The sequence below is a fragment of the Halyomorpha halys genome, unplaced genomic scaffold (assembly GCF_000696795.3).
Source record: "Halyomorpha halys isolate HHAL.00 unplaced genomic scaffold, Hhal_1.1 Scaffold52.1, whole genome shotgun sequence".
NCBI classification, from domain to species: domain Eukaryota; kingdom Metazoa; phylum Arthropoda; class Insecta; order Hemiptera; family Pentatomidae; genus Halyomorpha; species Halyomorpha halys.
Window position 1 is genome coordinate 1,573,967 of NW_027104988.1, and position 10,532 is coordinate 1,584,498.

Sequence of the window (10,532 nt, forward strand, 5' to 3'; positions counted from 1 at the left end):
GTTGTGCAAGGAGGTAATTTGGTCAGAATCACACGACCGCCAGATCGTCTGTAGAACAATCACAGTTAAGAGAGTATCCGCAGTCTATGGTACTAGATTTGTAATACGTCCAATTCTATTCTATTCAGATTTGGTACTATTCAAACAAGGTATATACGCAAAATACAATTTATATTTGCCAATCTTTGGAGTACTAAGAAAGCTACATGTTGCTTCTTTGATTTCGACCTCGTTGTTAGGATTCTTATTTATTTATTTTGTTTGTTGTAGGAGTTGAGATTGTCACTGGAATAAATCACATTTAATTTAATTAGATATCGGAAAAGTTTTAGAATTTATATTTTTTCACATATAAAATCTTAATATTATCAAAATAGGCAGGCGATGAAAGATTTTTTAAATTTGCTTCCTTTGGCTACAGATTTATTATTTCTCAGTTATACTTAGCCAAATTAAAACATACATGTATGCAGGATTATCAAAACTGAACAACAAATTGATTTTACTTGAAAATTTTTTGCAATGGATGGACAACCCTATCTAGTTCAGGCAGTATACTCCTTTAAAGGCAAAAATAATGATGAGGTACATTTTTTTATGGTTTTGCTTATTTGAAGTAACCTAATTACTTTCTAAATTAAATTAATCATTTATGAACACATTATTGTTTATATATTTTGCATACCATAAACCAACCATTTTAAAAATTATATATTGTAAGGTTTATCAATGATTTCTTTCATTCTATGACAAAAACTAGGGCTCTATCTATACCTAATATTGATACTGAAGAATACTGTACCATGAGTGTATGTTTTAAAATGGAAACTATTGATAAATACTAATTCACAAAAATATTGGTCAGTTCCTTATTGTATATGTGGGTTCGTTAGTAATTAGTGTTTTATTCAATTTAAGCTCATTACAATTCTCTTGAGTATACCGTTTTTTTTGTAATTTCAATTGGCATATATATATATATACACTCTTATCTCTTACATGGCATATCTCTTAGTATTTCTACAATAGAACATGCTACACATAATTGCTGCTATAAAACCATGGATTCTTCAGTCATTTTTTAAACCTGAAATGTTGACTTTTATTCTTAGTAACCGTAATAGTATCACCAAAGTCATTTTAAAGCGTATCACACATTCAGAATGAAAGGGCAGCTCAGATCAAAATTTCAACTGTTAGAAATTTAAATGGTTGAATCTATAACAACCCAAAGCACAGCAAGTTCCCAAGTGTCAAACAAGCTAAAAGATACAATTGATATTTTACTAAACAAACAACAAACTCTCTAATGTCAAGAGGAAATTGTAAGAGGTCACTGATTCAAATCAATTTTTTTTTCAGTTATTCTAAATCCAAAAATATTGAACATGAATGATGTTTGTTCCAATGGCTCATTTTTCATGTTTTCTGTCTTTGCTCTGTACTGTCTGTGCTATTATTAAGATTGTTTAATAATGTATGCTATAATATATTACAAATGTTAGACAATCAGATACAATCTTCCTTATCAAGCGTGTATATTAAATTACTCAAGTAAAAGTATGGATTTCAATTGAATATTTGTAAAAAAAAAATTACTAACGATACACAATTGTAATCTAATTCTATGTCAATTTCTTATCAGGAATATTGTGAACACTTGAGTCAATCAAGTAAACAGGTAGTAACCTTAATGAGAGGGCTGAAGTTTGTTTCTTAATTTTTTTCATTTTCTTATTTTTAATGCAAAGATGCGATATTAAAATTTCTGTTATAATAAAATTTCTTAGCTATTACATATGTGTACTTTGTTTGGAAAGGTAATAAATATAATTAACAAAAAACAAACCATCATTATCCTTAGATTGTAATAATTGATTTTTGTTTGTTTTTTATTGACTAAAATGAAGCAATGGATTTAAGTCTTTAATTAATTTAGTTATTAATTAGTTTATTAATTGATACTGTTTGGAATGATATAATTTAACGTTTTCATTATCATCATGCTCATGTTCCTCCAGTAGTTTGATTAGAAATAAGTTTTATTTCTGTGTCATATTTTGAGTTGAGGTGAAAATAGGTATTCCCTCTCTCATGTTTTGATTCAGTAGCATTTCAGTTTTCAACAAACGAGTCGTGTATTACAGAAATCTGTATGGCTTTCTTACGGATTCACTTTTTTTTTTTATTGGGTTTTTTTTTTTTTTTATTTTTTTTTTTTGTAATTTAATCAGGATTCGATTAATAGCTGCAGTCTATAGAAATTTGACTTTTTTTTTTCTAACACTTCTTCTATTATTGGTACAACAATTTTTCCAGTTGAGCCTTTATTTGTGTGAATGAGTTTTCAAATAAATGAAATTTGGAACACCTATTAAATTAAGTATTTTTGGTTCCTGTTGATTTTAAATCATAAAATAATTAGATTGTTATTTGCTACTTATTGTGTACTATACATAAATGTATGTATCTTAATATAACTAAAGTTAGTATATGAAAAAAAAGGAGAGAAAGACAGTACTTCTTCCATTTCTACTCACTTTTATCCCTGATGATAGTCTACATTATGGATCGAAATAAATAAAAAAAATTAATTAAAGGATGATGAATTATACATTTTATTCACTCTGATCCATTATAATCCTACTTCTCCTTTTTACTTTATTTTGAAAGAACAATTTAATTTTGTTCAATTATGTTTTGAAAAAATGTTTCGCTATTCAGGATGTTAAATAATTTCAATTGATCATAAAAAATGTGTTTGAAAAATTATATCCATTTAGTAGTTCTCTTTTTTAGAATTTTAATATCCAATGTATTAATGGTCAACTTTACAGAAGTTGTAAGCATAAGTTTTTCCATTACAGTATTAAAACTTGAAAACTGTTTAACGAAGGTCTGCATAAATGTTGTGATACCAAATATTGATATACAATATAAGTTAAAAAACAAAACAAAGAGAATTAATAAATAAGGAATTATAGGGTGTGGTAAAATCGTAAATCTGTTTTTTACTTGAAACTGTAAAATTTGCCATTTTAACACCTGTGAAGTTGACTATCAACATATCTGCATTTATTTAAAAACAAAACAAAAAATTAATATATATTCAAAAGTAATGATAATTTTTCATTTTAGTTGTGTTTTAAAAAAGGAGATATCATTACTGTTACTCAGCTTGATGATGGAGGTTGGTGGGAAGGTACACTAGATGAAAAAACTGGATGGTTTCCATCAAATTATGTGAAAGAATACAAAGGCCAAAGTAAGTTGTCTTGATATTTTATTTGATTATATGGAACATTATTGGTTGGTGACAAATCTATTGGTGTTATTAGGTTTAAAAAAAAATAAAAAGTCATTCATTATCAGTTGGCATTGTATGTTAGTTTTATCTGGTAATTGGTTGGTATGTAAGTGGTTTCTTTAAAGTTATGTGGTACCTTATATTTCTAGAGTGTATACAGCACCTAGGTATTGTAGTGTGCTGTAAAAGTGTACTGTATGGGTGTTAGTGTTAAATATTCCCCCAACCTAGAAGACCAGAGGTTAATTGGAGTACGACAGGGCGATGGGGCCCACACCAATAATCTGATAGTAAAAAAAAGCCAATATGTTATATGTAAATAAATTTACACAAAACATTATTTATTTTAGGTGATCATTTAAGTCCTCTAAAAACACCTAGTGATATAGCAGCACAACAAAGGGCATACAGGCCAGTAGTTTTAAAAGATTTTATTGATTCTGAGAAAGCACACATCACTGACCTGCAGCATCTTATGTCTAATGTTCTTACAACAGTTGAGAAGTCAGAAATGTTAGTAACTTACCTTGCATTATTAGTACTTTGTTCAGACAAAATTTCTCACCTTCTAAATCTATTAGTGTTATTTAACTAACTTTTTAAAATTGTATGTATTTTCAGATTAAGCAAGGAAGAATTTAGTTTTATTATTAGTAACCTTAAAGAAGTCTTGAAACTCCATGAAGAAGTTTTAGCTGGAGTTGAGAGAAATACTTCCAAAACACCTTTGGAACAAAGAGTTGGAAAGTTTATGTTAAATTTAGCTCCTAAACTGAAAATAATACATGAAAATTACTGTGTGGGACATCCTAAAGCCGCCTTCATCATAAATAAACATGAGTAAGTCATTTCAAAGTGTGAATCGAATACTTTTCTTTTCTCACATGTTTTTTATGCTGTTAAAAAAATTAAAATGCTTTATGGGAAATGTTTCTTGATGTGGTTTCTTTCCATCTTTATCTTTATGTTGTTTCTGTAAGGTAGTAAGACATAGCTCCATTATAGGCACTGGGTGTTCACTGGATGGTTTTAAGCATGATCATAATATTGGCCCACTTTAAGACATAACTGCTAATCCTTTGTCATTACTAAAAAAAAAAACTAAATTTTAATTGTAAATTTAGGTGTAAATAAACTGTAATAAATTTTACCTTTGTTAATTTCATAATATAAACTCATATAATATGTATATATATTTACACTTATTTACCTTGGTGCTACCATTGACCAAACCCTCTCCTGGGAAAACCACGTCTCCGATATTTCCCATTGTACCTTCTCCACCCTAAGATGTTTAAATTACTTTCGTTACCTACTTCCTTTTGTAACCCGTATGCTCCTAGTTACTTTTTTAATACTCCCCACTTTGACTATTGTTGTATGGTATACAGGGGTGTCTCTGACTATTGTGCGGTATACAGGGGTGTCTGGGGATCTTGAAGCAAAATTAAAACGGTTGATAATTGCTTTATACCTTTCATCTTTGGTGTCCCTAGGGATGCCTTTTATGAAGAGTTGAAGTGGCTTTACCCCTCCTTCCGTTGTGAATATTTTCTTGCATCTTTCCTTTACCAAGTTATCCTTATATATGATTTATGATATGATTATGGTTTTATTTTATTTGTTCTATTTTTTTTATATATTCTGTAATTATTGTTGTATATTTTTTATCTTTCCAAATTGATTATTATAATTCTACTTTATGATGGGTTATAATTTCATTTTTATTTTACTCTAAGGCTGTAAAGCCTAATTTTGACACTTGTAATATTATTTTAAAGGGATCAGTCCCTGGATAAATAAAGAATATTATTATTTAATTTTTTAATAAATATTTTCAGAGAGGAGTTACTCAAACTTCTTGATGGAAGTGTTTTAACACTAACATCAGGTTTGAGTAAACCATTTAGAAGAGTAGAAAAGTATCCTAATCACCTCCAAGAGCTTGAAAGACACTTGGAAGAAAGTCACCCAGATCGGGGGGACACCCAGAGAGCAGTTAGTGTTTACAAAGATATTGCCGTGAGTATACAATCCATCATTTTATCACCTTCCGATCATCTTTCTAAAGTTTAATATTTTATTGTCTCAGAAGTTGTTTATTGTTATTGCATATTGTCGCTCAAGCTGTGTAAGCCTTATCAAACATGTAAGTTAGAAGCAATCAACAACATTTTTTTGTTTATGAATGGTATCAAGACTTTTTCATTTTTGAAACTTATGAGACATCCCAGCTTTAGCAATGATATACAGTAGGGTCTCTAAAAGTTATTGTTTTTAAATTTTTAATATGGTAACCATGTTAATTTTTTTCTTTTAATTTGTTATTTAAATATAATTTGTTTATATACTTGAAATTCAATGTTTTTAGTGTATAAGATAAAAAAAAAAATTGTGGCAGTCTTGGAACTTACCGACAGAAGTGAAACTTCTGGCAATGAAATAATGGATAATTACTTTATTAATAATGATCGTGCAACCCCTCTTGTAGCCTAAGGCAGAAAATATTAAGTTACAGAATAATAATAATAATTAGGACAGAATTATTATAGTCAATTCTAGCAGGAAAGTTTTTTAAGTGGTGATAGGAGAGAATAAGTTCACTCATAATAGGAGCTTGCTCAATCACGCACTGCACTGCTTAAGCTATGCAGCACCCCTGGGATTATTAAGTTACTGTAAGCTCCCTTACTTTCCCCCTATTTTTCTGTTACAATTTAAAACTTTTCCTGCTAAAATTGACCAGCATTGGTCCCCTCCCCTCACCACTTCTGTTTTATCTCTTCTCGCCTGATGAGATCAATTTACTCCTGTATATGTATTTTTTTTCTTGAGTTATAGAGCATCAGTGATGAAGTTTGACTTCAAAAATATTTTGAAAATTTTGTTTTAATAAGCATTGTATACATGATCAGGTATTTAGAATTTATTTGTAATTCAGAAATTGAACTAAGTGTATGATAGCACCATTCCAGTATTCTACTTTAAATTTATCTTATATTAATTACAGTTTTTATATTACATTGTATACATTTATTGTTTGTACTATTGCAGATTTTTAATTGATTAGCCACTGGTTTTAGTCAGCTACGTTGACCGCTAAGGCCCTGGAATATAATAACATAAGTGATAATTTCTCTTCAAATAAATTAATATAATATTTTTTGTTTTCAGTCTACATGTTCAGTATTAAGAAGACAGAAAGAAATGGAAATTGAAATTATGAATGGAGGTGTGAGAGGATGGGAAGGTCAAGACATAGCAAAGATGGGAGATATAATACAAATGGGTTCAGTTGCTGTTTGGCCAGAACACAGGGATAGATATTTTGTCCTCTTTCCTACAACTTTGCTCATGTTAAGTGCTAGCCATCGAATGAGTGCTTTTATTTATGAAGTAAGCCATTTTTTATTTTTAAAATTTAATCTTAAAAACAAAACGAAAACTGGCTATCAAAAATTTCTCCTAGCTAATTTTCTAGATAATATTAAAAACCTTATCCTGTTGACATCTAATAAGAAAAATGTCTTCAAATATTGTAATATGTTTTTTTATTGGAGAAAAAGAAGTAAAATGATTTGATACTTATCACTTTATAATTTGAGACCTATTTAAGACATGTGCCTATGGCCACCAATGTCACTGTAGGGAGAGTCCTTATTGCATTTTTCTAGTGTTGCTTCCATCTACTAGATCCCAATATGGATTCCATTGAGTAGCTTTATTATTTGAGTTCCATCCTGGTAAGAATGGATGAGATATGTAAGTTAACCAACACAGACTATTTCTTTTTTTTAACCAAATGAGTTAGGCAATGTTTCTGTCAGATGCTTTCATCCTCTATGCAATACTAAAGCTCTTTTGTTAAAAAAATTGTTGTGACTTACTTAAAAAAATTCATTGGGGTGCATTTTTATATCACTTTTGGATTTGTGACATTTATGACAGAGATAATTTTTTAATAGGAGCAACAAGTATTAATTGGATGGAGCAAGGTCTGCAAAGTACGGAGAATGAGGTAGAATGTCCCAATTGAACTGTTTAAAGAGTTCATACAAATTCAGCTGATACCAATTTGCATATCCCATCTTCATTAAATGATCATGTACCGTTCTCCTGAGCATGTTAGTGGCATCCTCTATCTTTAGCACACTAAATCACGCATTTTCAGCTATCATACTCTTGAAAAAGTCTATACCCGTCGTTGCTGGTCATAAATTTCTTAAACCAATTGTGGGTGGATCTAATAACTGTAGTTCTAAAAACCATTACCATGAATGGTGCAAGTCTAGTTTGCAGTTTCTTTTTCACTACTGCCGTTTTTAAAGCAATGAAGCATAACATGCCGAAAATGCTTCTTTTGGCTATCCATATTGAATGATAGAAAAAGATTTTTAAATAAACTTTTTCACCTATGAAATGTACTTAAACCAGTTACCAACGAGCTGTGATGACTGAAATGAATGCCATAAATGAATAATATATAAGCCTGCATGCTTACAAACATAGCTGGCGCGAAGTCATACATAGCTAGGCATGGAAAGGGACGCTCCAATATGTCCTACTATTGTTGGGTGGGTCAGAAGTATTAAAAATACATTGATAAAGTTTAGTTAATGACTTAAGTCGCTGACTCCCAACAACACTGAGACAAATTAGATGCTGAGGTGGGGAACATAGTATTTCTTACCTTTTATTGTTTAATTTATTATAATTATTAATTTTTTTTCAAATTTCTAAGGGAAAATTGCCGTTAACTGGAATTAAGGTGAATAAATTAGAAGACACTGAGAATTACAAAAATGCATTTGAAATCATTGGTAAGTTTTTAAATTTGATTATGTAGATGAAACAATGTTTTAATTTATATATCCTCTTATTTTCTAAGAAATGTTTTATATTTTTAGGGCCATTAATTGAGCGTATTGTCGCCATCTGCCAAACTAAGGAGGATCAACAAAAGTGGGTTGATTTGATTCGAGAGCAAAGTAAAAATTTAGGTCATAAAATAAATACTCCACTTTCAAGGGTAAAATTAATATCATTTTTATATTAAATATATTCATTTTATTTGAAATATATATTATTTATATAATATAAATATGATATTTTTTTTCTGTCATTTATATTGATGTATTATGTAAAAATATTTCTGATTTTAAATTATATTTGTAAAAAATTGTCATGTTAAACCATGATTTGTTTTAAAATTATTTCTCTGTTTTTAATAATTTTTGTTTCAATTGGTGTTTCATTATTTAATAATAAAAATGTTTAGTAATTGCTAATTACTTAATTTTTTTTCAGAAATATGATTTTGAAGACATGAATAATGAAGGTCATTGGTCTATTACACGTTTAAGGCCAGCACCTCCTTCTAGAACTGTATTGCTAAGGAGTGAAAAAAATTTAAATCCTAGAGGTATATTTGTGTTGATAAACTTATAAAAATATAGGTAGCCATAAAAATTAGTATATTTTTACTTAATAAACCAATATAGTTGTATGATATGAAATATGTTGAGGTATTATAATAAAGTGACCTAATTAAAAGCTGTAAATGTTTGATTTCTATCATAGAGGTTTGACATTTAGTTTGTAGCTAACACTTAGAATAAAGTTAACTTATTCATTTTGTCTGTATCAGATTCATACGAGGGCTGTCCAGAAAGTAACAGACGTTTTGAAATAAACAATTCACAAATTGAAAAACTCAAAGTTTATTATATACATTTGAATGGTATTTTTATATTTAGCTCTTAAGCTATTTTTCAACATAATCGCCATTCAAATTGAGACATTTATCATACTGTGACACAAGTTTTTCAATACCCTCTCTGTAGAAATCTGCCACCTACGATTTCAACCACTGGTTTACACTGGCAAGCAGTTCGGCGTCAGTATCAAATCACTGTTTACTGAGCCATTTTTTCATTGCTGGGAAGAGGTGGTAATCGCTCGTTGCCAAATCCGGGTTTATGGTGGATGGTTAAACACCTCCCATCCAAAACCATCCAATAGTGCCCGGGTACGATTGGCCGTGTGTGGACGGGCGTTTTCGTGAAAAAACAACACCTTGGTGCGAAGTTTTCCCGAGGCTTATTTTGTATGGCACACTGTAACTTTCATATTGTTTCACAATACCTTTCTGAGTTGATTGTTGCTCCACGTTCCAGAAAATCAACGAGAAGCACTCCCTTGTAGTCCCAAAACACGGTAGCCATGACCTTTCTTGCTAACAGCATTTGCAAACACTTTTGTGGTTTCTTGGGAGAAACCATTCTGTCCAACCAGTGCGCTCATTCCATCGACTGCTGTTTTGTTTCACAGTTGATATGTTCATCCAAGTCTCGTCCCCGGTTACGATACGATCCAGAATTGCATTACCATTTGTGCTGTATTCTTGAGGAAAGGTCAGTGCTGCAGCCAGTCTCTGTTTCTTATGGTCTTCCATTAGAAAATGTTGCGACAATACTGTAATCATGAAACAACGGTTTTCACAAATTTTGTAATTGATTACAAATTTTGTCATCTGTCATAAGGCTAGGCCTACCTCTGCAGTCCTCGTCGTGAACACTGGTACAGCCATTTTAAAAATTAATGCATCATTGCCTCACTTGGCTTTCACTGATTATCCATTACCCATAAACATCACAAAGCTGACGATAAATTTCAATTGGCCTGTTGTTTCGAGCCCACATAAACCGAATAACAGACCGCACTTCACAAGTGTTGGGATTTTCTATTGCAGGGCACATTTCAACGACTCACAGAGAGCAAGGTGAAGAACGCACAGTCCTCTTGCTTCAACAGCTGGATGCGTACTGAACGTAGGAACGTTCAGATACCAAGATAGGCCCCCCCATTGCCACGATAGGCCACAACGTCTGTTACTTTCTGGAGAGCCCTCCTATTTAGGGTTAGTCTCAAGTGTCATGACTGCATGTGGAGTTCATTATTCACTTTTCTCTATGATTATTAGTGTGTCACATGGGTTATAGCTCGAATCCTGCTCTCAGACTACGTACAGCATGAGTTAATAAACAATTAATCACTTTTATATTCTCATTCAGTGGAATTGTCGGCTTATTTATTAAAAATTGACAAATTATAATTGGCATTAGTTGATCGAACAAGTGACTGTTTATTCCCCTACAGGGCCTTATCTTAATACTATATATTTCACGGTAGAGGCGCTGTGTACTCCAGTCTCCATTGGGTCATG

General features: G+C 30.9%; 1 protein-coding gene across 6 annotated transcripts in view; it reads left to right on the plus strand.

Annotated features, from left to right (window-relative positions):
• Positions 1 to 253: 253 nt before the first annotated feature.
• Positions 254 to 10,532, plus strand: part of RtGEF (Rho-type guanine nucleotide exchange factor) — a 40,776-nt gene continuing 30,497 nt past the window's right edge. For 4 of the 6 annotated variants that reach the window (XM_014437445.3, XM_014437460.3, XM_014437486.3 and 1 more), the window contains exons 1-9: positions 255 to 585; positions 3,139 to 3,265; positions 3,658 to 3,820; positions 3,929 to 4,147; positions 5,149 to 5,329; positions 6,482 to 6,703; positions 8,049 to 8,127; positions 8,215 to 8,336; positions 8,615 to 8,729. In XM_014437445.3, the coding sequence (XP_014292931.1) occupies positions 523 to 585; positions 3,139 to 3,265; positions 3,658 to 3,820; positions 3,929 to 4,147; positions 5,149 to 5,329; positions 6,482 to 6,703; positions 8,049 to 8,127; positions 8,215 to 8,336; positions 8,615 to 8,729 (1,291 nt within the window). In that variant the 5' untranslated portion in view covers positions 255 to 522. Of the gene's footprint in view, positions 586 to 1,673; positions 1,821 to 3,138; positions 3,266 to 3,657; positions 3,821 to 3,928; positions 4,148 to 5,148; positions 5,330 to 6,481; positions 6,704 to 8,048; positions 8,128 to 8,214; positions 8,337 to 8,614; positions 8,730 to 10,532 lie in introns of those variants that run through there. The other 2 variants (XM_014437464.3, XM_014437452.2) reach the window with 2 other exon arrangements.